Source organism: Megascapheus bottae, chromosome 13 (genome assembly GCF_031878675.1).
Source record: "Megascapheus bottae isolate mThoBot1 chromosome 13, mThoBot2.hap1, whole genome shotgun sequence".
NCBI lineage: Eukaryota > Metazoa > Chordata > Mammalia > Rodentia > Geomyidae > Megascapheus > Megascapheus bottae.
Genome location: NC_143521.1, coordinates 31892244 through 31907572, shown reverse-complemented (window position 1 = coordinate 31907572; position 15329 = coordinate 31892244). Strand labels below are relative to the sequence as shown.

The 15329-nt window shown below is 41.1% G+C and overlaps 1 protein-coding gene across 2 annotated transcripts in view; it reads right to left on the bottom strand.

The window, feature by feature from the left end:
• Positions 1-6583: 6583 nt before the first annotated feature.
• Positions 6584-15329, bottom strand: part of Usp46 (ubiquitin specific peptidase 46) — a 61535-nt gene continuing 52789 nt past the window's right edge. For both annotated transcript variants that reach the window (XM_090343609.1, XM_090343610.1), the window contains exons 6-9: positions 13682-13765; positions 11346-11543; positions 10042-10120; positions 6584-9143 (exon numbers count right to left, since the gene is read on the bottom strand). In XM_090343609.1, coding sequence (XP_090199735.1) covers positions 9042-9143; positions 10042-10120; positions 11346-11543; positions 13682-13765 — 463 coding nt within the window. In that variant the 3' untranslated portion in view covers positions 6584-9041. The remainder of the gene's footprint in view (positions 9144-10041; positions 10121-11345; positions 11544-13681; positions 13766-15329) is intronic.

Here is a 15329-nt window from a genome sequence, read left to right as displayed (position 1 = left end):
GACTGTGAGACACTTATCTCCTATTAATCACTAGAAAACAGGAAATGGGGCTGTGGCTCCAGGGGTAGGGTGGCAGCTTAGAGCTGAAGAGCTTAGGGGACAGCGCCTATGCCCAAAATTCAAGTCCCATGTCCCACCAAAGAAAAAAAGAAGTGAAACTGTGGTTCAGCTGTGGTCAGCGCTGAGCTCAAGTGCACACGCGCACACACACACACACACACACACACACACTCCATAATTCAATATCTGTTTCACAAAAATGTTAATTTTTTAATCAGATGGCATATAACTTCAAGTTGGGGTAATGACAACATGAATGGATAAGCCCCTACAGCTGGTTAACTGTATTAACACCTGAGACTTTTATCTTTTATGGGTTAGAAATCCTGGATGCTTAAAGGCCAGTTATCTTGGTGATTTCCAGCCCTCTCTGAAAACCCATTTGGATTGGCCAGAATTACCTACCAAACACACACTCATGTGTTTTGGTAGGAATTTACTTCAAAAAAAAAAAAACACCTCCACAATAAAAAGCTATTTTTAAGTATAAAATCTATTTTAAAAATCAGTTCCTTCAGGCAGCTTTATGTAAATCTTAATGTGACAGAAGTCGCTCATTAACTCATCTTGCCTAAGAAGAAGAATATGTTTCTCCCTGTTCCCAAAGCTCTGCTTTATTGAATATTCCTCTCACACTTCTGGCATTCCCTCTCAGTTCCTGTTTTCAGAAGGTCACTGCTGGCTTTTGCTCTGCCATTTCTACATAGAGACAAGAGAAAATTCTTGAGCCTAATATAGTCAATGTTCTCATTAGAGAGTCTATAGTTTGGACTCAATAGCTAGGATACAAATAAAGTCCTCTAATAAAAAATAAGACCTCCCACTGGGCATGGTGGCTCACGCCTATAATCCTAGCTATTCAGGAGGATGAGATCTGAGGATGGCGGTTCCAAGCCAGCTCAGGCACTAAAGACCGTGACACTCTTATCTCTAATGAATCACTAGAAAAGGGGAAGTTGGGCTGTGGCTCAAAGGGTAGGATGGTAGCCTTGAGCTGAAGAGCTCAGGGACAACGGAAGAGTTCAGGGATAGTGCCCAGGCCCAGAGTTCAAGCCCCATGACCCACAAAAAAGAAAAGAAAAAGAAAAAGAAGACCTTCCCAAAACACAAAACAATTTTCCAGAACTTCTAAATGTAAATGTGTGCCTATTCTGTATCGCTTTGGGGAGGTTGGGCTGTTTTTGTTGACAAAACCAGTAGCTCCAGAGCACTGTAACCAAAATTTGGACTAGCAACCCAAACCAGATATTTATTTGCCCATAGGCAGGTCTCTAAGGACTGAAATGGTGCTTTGCCACTTCACCTGGCTAGCGATGGTCTGGCCCATATAACTCTCCAAACATCCCTCAGACCGTTGGATTTAAACCTTTCCATTGATTTCGCATGGATAGCATTACTTTTCCTGCCTATTTTTAATTTCTTCCATCACAAGAATATCTCTTGGTCACATAATCCAGAATGAATGTCCTCAATTCTGTGATGGGGTTCCTATACCCTAACCCTCCCCACCTCCCACACATGTCTAATTCAACACCTTGTCTAAACATAAGCCTCCAGAGCCAGTCAGGACCCCGCCTTGGAGTTTACCAGCTTCCCTCCTCTCATGATCCCTTGGCCCACTGGCCGATTTTTGTAGAAAAGATGACAGTGTATTTAACTTCAGCTTTGGCTTAGATTCAGGATCATTGTTTTTAGGCTATGGTTTTAAGTTTTATTTTCAGAGAAACCCATGGACATATAATGTGTATCAATTAAAGCAAGACTTGCATGCAGAATAAGAGGGGAGCGGGAGGGGTTGGTATTTTTAAGCCATTGCCACTAGAGGGCACCAGACCCTGCTCTGATGTCCTAGGTCATCTCATTAACCACCTGCCTTCCCTACTTCCATACCGTCCTCTCCACTCCCAACCCGAGGATTCTGTGAAGTGTTCCAGCATGCACAAGACCCAGACAGAACTTGGACTTCAGCAAACTGAAAGATCTGGAGACAAACACACCTGATCACAGGGACAGTCATGAGAAGGGTGGATGTGCTCAGAACCTCTGCTACATGCCTGTTGTCTTTCAAGCTGTACTGTACATTACAAACCTGTTCTCTCATGCTTATTTATAGGCGAGGAGACACTGAAGTCCACACTTACCCAAATTGGAAGCTTCTCTTGGTTTTGAAATCAATATAGCCAACTCCTTGGACAGGAATTGCTATGAACCTTTAATCGTCACCTGATTTCTGACGACGGCACTCTTCTTTCTGAACCAGCCTGGGAGAAATAGCCAACTGTAGGAAGTGGTTTATCTCTCGGTCCAGTCAATTCCCTTTCAACCAGCGGAGGCATACAACGCTGGTCTACAGAGTTTAATATTCATTGCAGCAAACCAGAGACCCAAAACCATCAAGAACGTTGGGGCATCTATTGAAGGGGTGTTAGAGCTGAGAGGCCTGGGACTCCGCTGGATGATTGGGGCAGGGTTGTGACAAGAGGGCTTTTCAGGATGCATGCTGTCGGGGAGGAGGAAAAGCTTTGGAAATCTTCCTAAATTTCATCAAGGTAAATTACAGTGGAGGTAAAGTGGGAACTGATAAAAACAATAGCACCCACTTACTTGGATTATAGACCAGGGTGAGAGGGCTATTGGTATTTCAAAGTTTGCTCCATGATCTTGATTCTCCTTATGCTTGGTAAAATTATTAAGTGATATGTGTCGTGTGTCAATTGGTCATGATCATGACATGACCATGTCGGAAGCCTGTGATGCTGTGGAACCTGGCCCCGCTGTGGGTTCCAGGTCAGCTCCTGACACAGCAACTCGAGGCAGTTATTGCAGTCACTTTCTTTCACCTCTCTTCAGCCGTGTTTCATGCCTGTGAGTTGACTGTTTGAACAACCAGCTATTACATGCTTTGCACCATTTTGCATTGGTATATCTCTCTCCAGGACTTGAGGAGAAAGAGCCTTCAAATGCCATCGACTGATTGGAATCCAGCCAACATTATTCTTACCTCTATTTAACCCTACCCATCAAGGAAGTCACAGCTCTAAGGCACTAACCCTTTGCCATGATGGCAGCAGCATCTGTACTTAGAATCCCAAGGCCAAGGTTTGTCCATACAACCATGGAATGTGTCTAAAATTCGCCTACCAGGGCAACAGAATCTGTAGGCTGCTGTTCAGCTGGGAGAGCTCGTAGGGGTTTGGCCCAGATTTTAAACAACCCTTCAGGACAAGACACGCGGGACTGTAAGGAGGTAGGTATTGCATGATAGGTATTGCAGATATTGAAAAGGGGCCCAGGATTACAAGCTAAGGTAATGAGTCTTAACCTTTTTCCTTCCTCTTACTCTTGAATCTCCCACAATCTGTACAAACTCTCACCTGAGAGCAGGTTCCACAGCTCAGACTCTATTTTACAGACCATTACAGGTTCCTCAGATACAATATTCATATCAACACGTGCCGATGCCAAGTGAGCACGTGAACATCTAGGGAATTTTCTATCCTCCCTACAGCTTGCATCTTACTTCTACTAAAGCCCTCTATGCCCACAATACTTACACTGGCGACTTATACTTGTATTGTTGTCCTCTTTGGGTCTGGGTTAGAAGACAGAAAGATATGCAGAAGTGGTGTGTGTGTGTGTGTGTGTGTGTGTGTGTGTGTGTGTACACATGCTAGTCCTGGGGCTTGAACTCAAGGTTTGGGTAGTGTTCTTGTGATTCTTTTTGCTCTACCAGTTGAGCCACAGCTCCATTTCCAGCTTTCTGGTAGTTCACTAGGGATAAGAATCTCAGGAAGCTTTCCTGCTTGGGGCTGGCTTTGAACTATGATCCTCAGAGCTCAACTTCCTAAGTAGCTAGAATTACAGATGTGAGCCACCAGTACCTGGCTTAGAAGTGATTTCTTTTTGAGGCATTTCCTAAGAGATCTGGAATTTATTCTATGGAGAATAATAGTCCCTTCATCACATAGGTTTATAATTCACTTAAAAATTAATTTAGCTGGGTATAGTGGCTTTTGCTTGTAATCCTAGCTGATCAGAAGATAGAAATAGGAGGATCAATGTTAAAAGAGAGAATCCTATCTGAAAAACTGAAGCAAAAACATGAGAGAGGGCCAGGAGTTTGGCCTAGTGGTAGAGTGCTTGACTACCATGCATGAAGATTTGGGTTCGATTCCTCAGTACCACATACATAGAAAAAAGCCAGAAATAGTGCTGTGGCTCAAGGGGTAGAGCTCTAGCCTTGAGAAAACCCTAGCCTTGAGAAAGCCCAAGGACAGTCAGTGTTCAGGCCCTGAGTTCAAGGCCCAGGACTGGGGGGAAAAATGAGAAACATGGCTCCAGTGATAGAGTATTTGCCTAATAAGCAATAATGAACCCCAAGTTCAATACCAATACCACCAGAACACACATACACACACAGGCTTGCGCGCACACACGCACGCACGCATACACACACACACACACACACACACACATTTACATGCACACACACAAATCTTCCTAGTCCTCTTAAGAGTGGAAAATTGCCAACTCTCAGCCTTCAATGAATGTACTTTAGAATAGTTTGCTTGCTGCAGAAACTATCAACTCCCCTCAAATTCTTCTTGTGTTTATTTAGAATACTACAGACACTCTCTGCTCCACCCTCAAATTCTTGTGTTTCTTTTTAGTGGGTTCAACACACAGAGCTCTCTCTGTGCGGTCCACTAAGAGAGATCTGAAAGACAGTTGTGTTGGTTCACGGGAGGAGGATTCAGTTAAGTATACAGAGAGTGTGACTTTAACCATCCATCAAGTATTTTACTTCCAGCCAAGTCAAAGCTAGGTCATGGTTTTCATTACTAAAATTTCTACTAACACAAGGAGGTAAGAATAAAATAGGACTGTTACAGCCTTTTCTGTGGAATGTCATATCACCTTATATCTAACCTGCATCCTCTCTAGGGAGATAAAAAGTGAAAAATAGTGAAAGATGCATAGTTTATAATAACTAGGATAGCCCAAGGTTAATACAATTTTATTATAATCATATGGAAAATGAACACACAAAAATTAGGAATCCTTTTTATGAAGCCTAATACCATTCCTGACTCTGGTCTCTCAACTAAAATCAAGTTTGTAAACTACTCATGCATTTGGTTCAAAGCAATTCAAGTTAGAAAGTCACCTGAAAAAAACAACAGGTTGTTAATCAGTGGAAACCAATAGTCACATAGCTTTAAGATTCTCATGCCCTTGGGTGAGGTAGGGAATGAGTGGTACCTGCCTATCAAGGGCGAGGACCTGGATTCAAACTCTATCCTGAAGAATCTGTGCTCTGGTTTATTTTTGTAAACCTGGTTAAGATCTAATGATTTGGCCATCACATAAACAAATTGTTTAGAAATGTGTAATTTCTGGGGCTTGGCCTAGTGGTTGAGTGCTTGCCTAGCATGCACGAAGACCCAGGTTTGATTCCTCAGTACCACATACATAGAAAAAAAGCCAGAAGTGGTGCTCAGGCTCAAGTGGTAGAGTTCTAGCCTTGAGAAAGTCCAAGGACAGGGCTCAGGCCCTGAGTCCAAGCCCCAACTGGCAAAAAAAAAAAAAAAAAAAAAGCTACAAGACTCTTTTTTTCCCTTTTTTTCTTTCTTTGTTTTTTTAGCAACAAAAATCAAGTAATTGCCACACACGCACACACACACACTATTTTGGTTACACAGAAATGGGAGCCACAAATAAATTAATGTAATACTAAAAAACAGAAATTTAATTAGACAGAAATAGGAACTAATTGTGCCTGACCCATGTCCTCTACATGAGTTAATCACAATGGTGCTGATAAATGCCTTGATCAGATGACAGCAAACCAGGGGAGACATGTAGTGCACAATATTTTAATACACATGAATATACAAAGTTGATCAAAATGTAATGTTTAAAGATAAAATCCATCTGTAATAAAGCTACATTCCAATATCTAAAATAAGCCCTATGCGCCCATTAGAACGTAGTTCTCTTTTAGGCATACCCATGAAATTAAGGGTAACCATGAAAATAATCGCATAGGAACCATTTCTATCATTTCCCCCCCTTGTCATCAGAAATTCAAAATATACTCAGGCCATAAAACCAAACATGACTGGCTTCCTATTTAAACCAACACCCCATGTACTGTTCATTCCTTCCCTCCTCACACCAGTCCATTCCATGCTGCTTAGGAAGAAAAAAAATCCATCAACATAATAGGACTGGATGTCAGCATTTTACAAATCCCATTTTGAAACAATTTCATTTCCACATACTGTACCATTACCTAGATGCTAAGCTAGTAAGTGACCAATAAAGGAAATATTTCTTCTTTTTGAAAGTGTAAAACTTACTTTTAAATACCCAGCAGTTAGAGGAATACAACAGGCCTCCTCCGTCCTGAGGGAGTGGAGCCTCCATTTAACCCCCAGGCATCCAGGACCCAAGGCTGAGCTTTAGTGCTGTCATGGTGTTCTGGAATGGTGCCACACACCTCATCCCATTCTCTGCTAGGAATGAGGGATGGAAAAGAAGGAGCACATTTACATGATATTGTCTTTGCATAACGAAAAACAAGGGGAAGGTAGCTGCCAAGTGTCTGTTTTGTTTACTGAAGAGGAAAAGGTATGAAAATACCAGATAGCTCTAAATTAAAGGGAAAAAAATGATTCGAGTCCTGATTGAGAAATATGACAAGTCTCTGCTCTTCTTGTATCTCACAATCATTTAAATGTCTATTATAGTCTCCATAGTCATCTCTTCTTTTCCAAAAATATATTCATGAATATTGAATTTTAACTGACTTTCTATTAAAAGTTCAATCACTGGGGAAAAATTCTTTACACATTCCAGAAGAAAAAAATATAGAGAGCCTAACATTATTTAAATATTACTTCTAAACAATTCCAATTGAAACACTTTTGTCTAATAAATTCGCTTCATGAATTGTTGAAAAAAAAATTCCAAAGGTACTTTTAATAGTTTTCTTAGGATTCAACCCCAATAACTGGAGATCAGCCATCATTTTCATAAACTTTGTAATCTACAGTCAAACCTACGCAGTATGTGTAGCATAAACATTTTCCTATATCAATTACCTTTACGTGGAAAGTGCTTTTCCTAAAAGAATAAAGACTCACCTCCCAGGTAAGTGATTACTGCGTATGCTTTATGGACAGAAAAAGACAAATATTCATAAATATGAATTGCCTCTAATCAAGGCAAAGTACATTTGTAACTTGTATAAAACAATAACATGATCACCCTGTTTGTCTTCTCCAGTGAAGAGTAAAATATTTAACTTCAAGCATGAACAAATGAAGTGTTGGCATGCTTAAGTTTGAAGCAATTAACAGTTCAAGGTATTTCAAAAGTAAGAAATCCAGTTTTCATCACTATAAAGTGCTATCCTCTTCATGGTTGTAAAATGGCCACTGACATCTTCAATTTGTGTTTTAGTTCACATTATGCCAAGAGTTTGCATGTTCGCTCGCTCACTGCTGTACTAGGTAACAAAATAACATGTTCACAGTATACTACAGAATAGAGAAGTCAACTGACTTCCAGAAGAGAGCCAAGATCTAGACTCATTTGGAGGAAACCAAGAACCAGCTCCATGGCAAAACACCAAATCGACCCTTTGAATAAAAGGTACCGGTACTCAAAGCTCTTAATAAATACATACATAACAAAAGTGAAAAACAAAACTAATTATAGTGAGATGAGGTTCTTCCAAACAACGGTCTTGTCAAGCATTCTAGGAATCTGAGCCAGAAAAAAAACAGCCGCCATGTTGTCCATTCTTCCACATACCCACTAACACTTCCTGTGACCCAACCCAAACCCAGCTAATGGACTCCAGCATTCCCTCTACTTGAGGGTTTTTGCTTTTTAGCTCTGGGACTCACCAGCGCTTCAGTAACCAGACTGAAAACATGGTTTAAGAATGAAGCTGTACGATGTGGCTGCTGGCTGGGGAGGTGGAATACTCTCGATACACTTGGTGTGGAAGGATGTTGGTGCTGACTGGCTAAGAGTTGTGCCAGAGGCAGTTAACGTGGCGTCCCACCCCTGCCACCACAGACTGTGAAACATCAGCAGGATTTGAAAGATAGCTTGAAAAGCTTAGCAGTACCCGATACAGGGTAAAGGTAACTCACAGGACCTCAGAGAAGAAAAATGTCACTAAAAATTAACAGCATCGAGTTATTTTCCTGAAACGTGGGTTTTGGTAGAAAGATAAGAAAAGTAACTTCACTGTCCATAAAAATCTTTTTCTTGGCTCTGCCTGCCCTGAGCTCCAGAATGTCTTAGCCCCTGGGATTCTAATGGAGAGGTAAACGCAACCTGATGTGGATGCTAAATGCTAGGCATCACAAACAGCTTCTCTTCACCCAGTTCCTTGTGAAGGATGTTTTCAGTTACCCACTCTTAAACATTTTCACTTGTGTACACTTAAAGCTTATAGTTGCAGCCCTAAAAGGTGACCATCCACCCAATTCCTCCTTTCTTCTGTCAGAAAAAAGGCAAATGAGATTTTTTAAAAAAAGGGGGAAGGGTAGCAATGCTTCCAGGGACAAGATAAAGGAATGTATTATAAGGAAAACCCCAGAAGCCAGTTAGGAAGTTTAGCAAATACTCAAAATGGACTGGAACATTCAGAGAAAATGTCATTCTAATTCCAATGTAATAAATACGGCAGAGCATGGAACCAAATCCTAAAATTAGCAACTGTTACTCATAGAAATCTTACTACAATCTGATTGCAGTTAACCCTACCTCAGATCAAAATACAACCAAGAGTAATGCTGCAAGTAAAACAATGAAGGGAGAAAGTTGAACAGAGCCAGACCGTTGAGACTCAGAGTGACTGCATTAGCAGGCCACTAAGAAGAAGGAGGCCGGCAGAGAAACCAGATAAGAGTGCTTTGAGCATTTTCTCCCATGTGATTCAGTCCCACAATTCTTTTAAGTTATTCTCTTGACTGGTAGAATAAAATATATCCAGATTCGGAATTTTTTGATATATCTGACGTCAGGCCATAAAATTCTTCAATAGCTTGAGCGTCTATTTTCTGCAACAAAGGAAAAATAAAACAGCACAGTTATTTACTGGGGAAAAGAAAAACAAAATAACTCGTGATACAAATTACAATTTGAAATTTTTATGGGCATGGTGTATGTGTATGTGAACCCAGGGCTTCATGCATGCTAAGCAAGGGTTCTAAACAGCTACAGCCTCACAATTAGGAACTTTGTACAGCAAATGGTTAATTCCATAGATTTTAACAGAACATCATGATATAAATTGCAAATCACTAAGGAAAAAAAGCCACCCTTTCATGTATCAACAACCATATGCAGTTGTTATTTGAAGAAACCAGGAATTCTTTCAGGTAGTAAACTGGAGTTGTCTAGAAATCATTTTACTTGTATTATTCTTCTCCACTTTAGTTAATAAGTTAAAACAGATCATGTCTTTACATGCAGAATTCACTCCAGCTAGTACTCCTTTACAGCAAAATAAATATATGAAATTTGGTGTAAATGTTCCTAAGTTCAAGAGATTAAAAATATATATAAATAACTTTCAATTATAATCAATACAAGAGAGATTTGCAATAATAAGAGGATGTTAATAGACTCTGAAGTCCATGGTTTGCCCTATATCAGAAAGGTCTATAGTTACAGCAGTAAAGAGTACCTCACTTTAAATAGCTGTGTGTGGCTTGAGGCAACCTAGAGTTTCATAGGTGCTATGTCTATGTGTGGCCAGTAACAGGAGCACAGTAGTAACAACTCTACAATCATACTCCCCCACATGGAGAATGAGGATCAGGAGAATTTAGTTTTGATGGAAATGTAAGATGTTTTCAAGTCTGATTCTGGGGAAATTGGCTTAGTTCAGACAAATGTCTGAAGTGGATATTGTCCAAACTCCTATGCCTACTAGAAGATAACCTGCATACCAACCTCTACAATGTCATCATCAAACAAAAGCCAGAAGCCATGGCTTTTCACAATAGTGATGTAATGTCCCCGATTTGGACCACTGGAAAAGAACAAAGGAAAGAAAGTGACCAGGTAGACATTGACTTTATAAAACTCCACTGAAGCCAGGCACAGTGGCTCACACTTGTAATCCTAGCTACTGAGGAGGCTGAGATCTGAGGATCATGATTCAAAGGCAGCGTAGGCAAATCCATGAGACTCAACTCCAGTTTAACATTCTATTTATTTATTTATTTATTTTGGTAGGTTGTGGGGCTTGGACTCTGGGCCTGGGCATTGTCCCCGAGCTCTTCAGCTCAAGGCTTACCACCTTACCCCTTTGAGCCACAGCCCCACTTCCAGTTTTCAAGTGGTCAATTGGAGATAAGAGTCTCACAGACTTTTGTGCTGGGGCTGGCTTTGAACTGTGATCCTCAGATCTCAGCCTCCTGAGTAGCTAGGATTATAAGCGTGAGCCACTGCACCCAGTAAGATTTGATTGTTAATCACTTACATTAGTAAACTTTGATTTTGAATCACTCATCATAAGATATATTAGGCATCGTGCCATATGTAATTTTGGCTGTTTGAAAATGGAAATCATAACAAAGCAAAAACATTTATTTTATTTATGGATTTTGTTGTTGTTGTTGTTGTTAGTAATACTGGGGCTTGAACCCACAGCTTTGCACTTGCTGGGCAGGCATACTACTACTTGAGCCATGCCTCTAACATTATTTAAAACTCATCCTAAGACTCATATCTACCCAAAGGAAGCTCATTAAGTTACTTCCCAGAACATTTGCTTTATTGTTATTACTGTATGCGAGTCTGTAGCTATGTTTATTTATATACAGCCATTACCACACAATGACATTGGGGCCTATAACAGATGCAGACATAACAGTTCTTCCATAAAATTATACTGCCTATGTTATGGTTTTGATATAAAGTGTGCTCCAAAACTCCTGGGGGGAAGAAGGTCTTCCTCCTTTAAATTGGCTTTCTCAGGTATTCTCTAACAATGTTGAAAGGTGACGTCCCCGCCTCATTTGTCTACTTGTCTCATGTACCTATACATTTACACCAGGATGAAATCACAGAGTAGATCACCTTCCCATTGTCAAGCAACATATCTGTATCTTTTGAAGAGATAAATAAAAGCTTGCATGGTAGTCCCCAAACTACTGAGCGCCACAGCTCAGTAAGGGTGTTCCTACGTCTAGTCCATCACACAAACAGCCAGTACATTCATCCTGTGTGCCTGCCTCCTGGCCCACCTTTACCTGCCACAGTGAACGACCACGGCCACCAGGTCATACATGCGGTCCAGGTTCACGGCATCGCTGGAGGTATTGAAGAGCCGGAGCTCCAGAGGGAAGACCACCCGGTAAGACAGCTTGGTATACCGGTGAAGTTGTTCCATGTACTTGAACCGCTTTAGGTGGAGGGCCAAAATCATTGGCAGCTTTTTTACCCTCATCCTAAGAAATCATGAAACAGAAATCAGTTGTAGCAAATGCTTATGAGAAGAGCACAATCACCTGCACACGGAGAATAAGAGGGGGGGATCTGGCAAATAACCAAAACAGAAAGAAAAGTATGCTAAATTTTGAACTGATCCTACATCCTGGGCTAACTGGAGTGTGCCAGTGAGAAAAGCACAAAAATGTGTCTCTGATCAAAGCAGATGCTCCTAGAATTGATGTACCAATAAAAACACCAGGTGCAATTATTAACACTGCCCTCTGACTCCCAAAGTGGAAAACAGCTGGACGATCCACTCCTTCAAGTGGACAGGAAGGCCAAGAGGTTTTGAGATTGGGGAGCTGGGAAGAGAATAAGCGGAAGCATGCAGACAGAACTTCCAGTTCGAGCATTCCTGCAGTCCACACACCTGGGCAACCAACACTAAGCTATCATGACAAGTCAGTGCCTTCCAGGTCTCTCACTTTCCTCATTTATAAAACACAGGGGCTGCCATAAGACTGTTTGCCAAACTAGCCTGGGAGCACTGGGGAAATTACCAGATATAGAGTTCCTACAACCAAGTCATAGAGCATGAACTCTGGGTGTTGTCCCTGAGCTCTTCAGCTCATGGCTAGTACTCTACCACTTTGAGACATAGCATCATTTCTGGTTTTCTGGTGGTTAATTAGAAATAAGAGTCTCACAGACTTTTGTGACAGGGCTGGCTTTGAAACAAGATCCTCAGATCTCAGCCTCCAGAGTAGCTAGGATTATAGATGTGAGCCACCTAGAGACTATTATTTTAAAGCCCTCATGTACATTAAGTATTGAAAGTTTTGAGAAATTTTTCACTGAAGGATGGACTGTTTATTGGAAGCAACACATACCAATCTCATACAAACACATAGCTTTATTTTCATTAAATGAGCATTGGCATTCCTTAGTTAACAACCAAAACAGAAACAGTTAATATATCAAATACCACCAGGAGAGGGTTTTCCAGTTACCACCCGGGTACCCAGTACTATGAACACCTTGAGTGAGGGTACATGCTGCTCTTCCTGTGCACACCTTCAATGCCTATTGAAAAAGATACATTTTAAAGAGAAGATTCATCTTGCTGCTCACTACTGGCACAGGCTTGTAATCCTAGCTACTCAGAGGCAGAGATAAAGAGCCTGGATCAAGGCCAGCCTCAGGCAAAAAGCTTAAGAGACTCCAACTCAGAAAAAGAAAATGGATGGAGTAGCATACACCTGGTACCCCCTCTATGGAAAGAAGCATAAATGGCAGGATCAAAGACCAGTCCAGCTTAGGCAAAAAGATCCTAATCTAAAACATGACCAGAGCAAAAGAACTTGGAGGTTTGGCTTAAGTGGTAGGCACAAAACCCTAAGATCAAACCATGATGCTCTTTTAAAAAAATAATAAAATACAGATTTTCATTAGTGGCTTTCTGTCACTATATATTCAAAGTAAAATGACAGGAACTGTTGTTCGCTGACAATACTTTATTAATGCACGTGCATGCGTGCGTGCATGTAAGGGTGTGTGTATGTGTGTGTGTGTGTGTACTTGAACTCAACGCCTTGTGCCCTTGTGTGGCTTTTTCTGCTCAAGGCTGGCATTTTGCCACTTGAACCACAGCTCTACTTATGGAATTTTGGTGGCTAGCTGGAGATAAGAGTCTCACAGATTTTTCTATGTGGATTAGTTTTTTATTGGGACTCTCAGATCTCAGCCTCCTGAGTAGCTGGAATGATAGAAACGAGCTACTAGAACCTCGCATAAGTGACAGATTTTTAAAAATCTCTGTCTGTAACAAATCTCCATATTTAAAATATTCCTCATATGTACTCTGTGTTTTCTTCTGTGACAAATTCATCTTGGATTCCCATGAGGATTTCAATTATAGCCGATCCCTGATTGTTTACGCAGTACAGTATCTGTCATGGGACAGCACTCTGTGTTTGTTGAATGAATGAGTGAAGGAAGAACAAAGGGACGACTCTCCAGTCAGCATTCTTTTCCAGGTTTCACTGGTGAGGAGAGTCACTAACCCCCAAAACTGCATAAAGATCAGATTCAAAACCATGCCTGTTGCACCCTCATCTGATTCCTTCTGAGGACAGAAAACCCACTCTTCACCTACCTTTTCTGGGCCTCCTGCTTGCTGCAGCATGTCTCACAATAATACTTTTGTTCACTACACAGTGTTTCTGTGTTGCTGAAGTCTCTGCAGAGAAAAATGTTTTCATCTTTTAAAAAGTCCACATAGAGCTGGGCATGGTGGCTCATGCCTGTAATCCTAGCTATTCAAAAGGTTGAGATCTGAGGATCATGGTTCAAAGCCAGCCTGGGCACTAAAAAGTTCATGAGACTCTTATCTCCAATTAATCACCAGAAAACTGGAAGTGACCTGTAGCTCAAGGGGTAGGGTGGTAGCCTGCAGCTGAAGAGCTTAGGGACAGCGCTCAGACCCAGAGTTCAAGTCCCACAGCAAACCAAAAAATAAAAAGTCCACACATATTTTGCATACCACATTTTAAACCCCTCTGTTACTTACAGGGTAATTTCTAAGTGGGGAAAAACAATAAACAGAAACAATCCTTCTTAAGACTACACAATCTGAGCATGTCTATTGGATTGGGCCAAGACCTCACCATAAGAGCTTTTAAACATAGCTTGATGAAAGCCAAGTGTGGTGGGTCATACTAGTAATTCCAGCCCTAGGGAGCTTGAGACAGGAGGATAGCAGTTTGAAGCCATCTTGGGTTACAGGATGAGACTGTTTCAAAACTATAACAAAGCATTTTTATTTAAGTGAATCAACAGGCTTAAAACAGATTCAGGGAAAAAAAAAACACCTCAAGATTTAGGAAGAAAGGGCTATAAATTGGAAATAAAAACATTATAATAGAGAAAAATCATTCCCTAGAATAAAAGTTGTCCTGTAAATCAGATCCAGAAAGGCATTCATGGGTCTAGGATCTGTTGGCTCACACCTGTAATCCTAGCTACTCAGGAGGCTGAGCTCTGAGGTCTGAAGCCAGCCTGGACAGGAAAGTCTGTGAGACTCATCTCCAGTCAACCACCAAAAAGCTAGAAATAGAGCTGTGGCTCAGGTAGTAGAGTGATAGCCTTCAGCAAAAGACTTCAGGGACAGTACTCAGGCCTGGAGTTCAAGCCCCAGTACTGGCACAACAACAACAAAACCCAGCATTCACATAAAATGCAAGGTAACACACTGTGGTTCGTGAAAAATGGTCTGTCTCAGAAGGCTCCTGTTTTCGAACAAGACAAAAACAATGAAATCTGAAGCACATACAACTGTGTTCAACTAAGAAAACCCCAAATTATTAGGAAGTCTGCCTCCCACACACACCTGCCCCCGCCTCCTTCAGAATGAGACTGTCCGCCTGGCTTCCTTGAAGAAAGAAGGATTATGCTTGCCTCGAGTACAGTCATCTTATAAACTTTTACTCTGCTGCTTGTGGTTTTCTTTTCTTTTCTTTTTAAATCTCAAGGTCTTTCATTCTTTTCTGGTCATCGAGATTCTGCTGAACAATTCTGTGGTCTTCAGAAGGCAGAAGAAGGATATAATAATCCCCTGCAGTTCTGAAGATGCCGGTGACATTTTCTTATGCCCCATGTCCTAGCCGCAGCATGGACAGATTTTATTAGATAGAAAATGGTATTGAAATGGTGATAATGAATGTACCACTGACACAGAGTATATCAAAGGCAAACACAGACTGTTCATTCATTGACCCTCTGGACATTAACTGACAGTTTCCAGG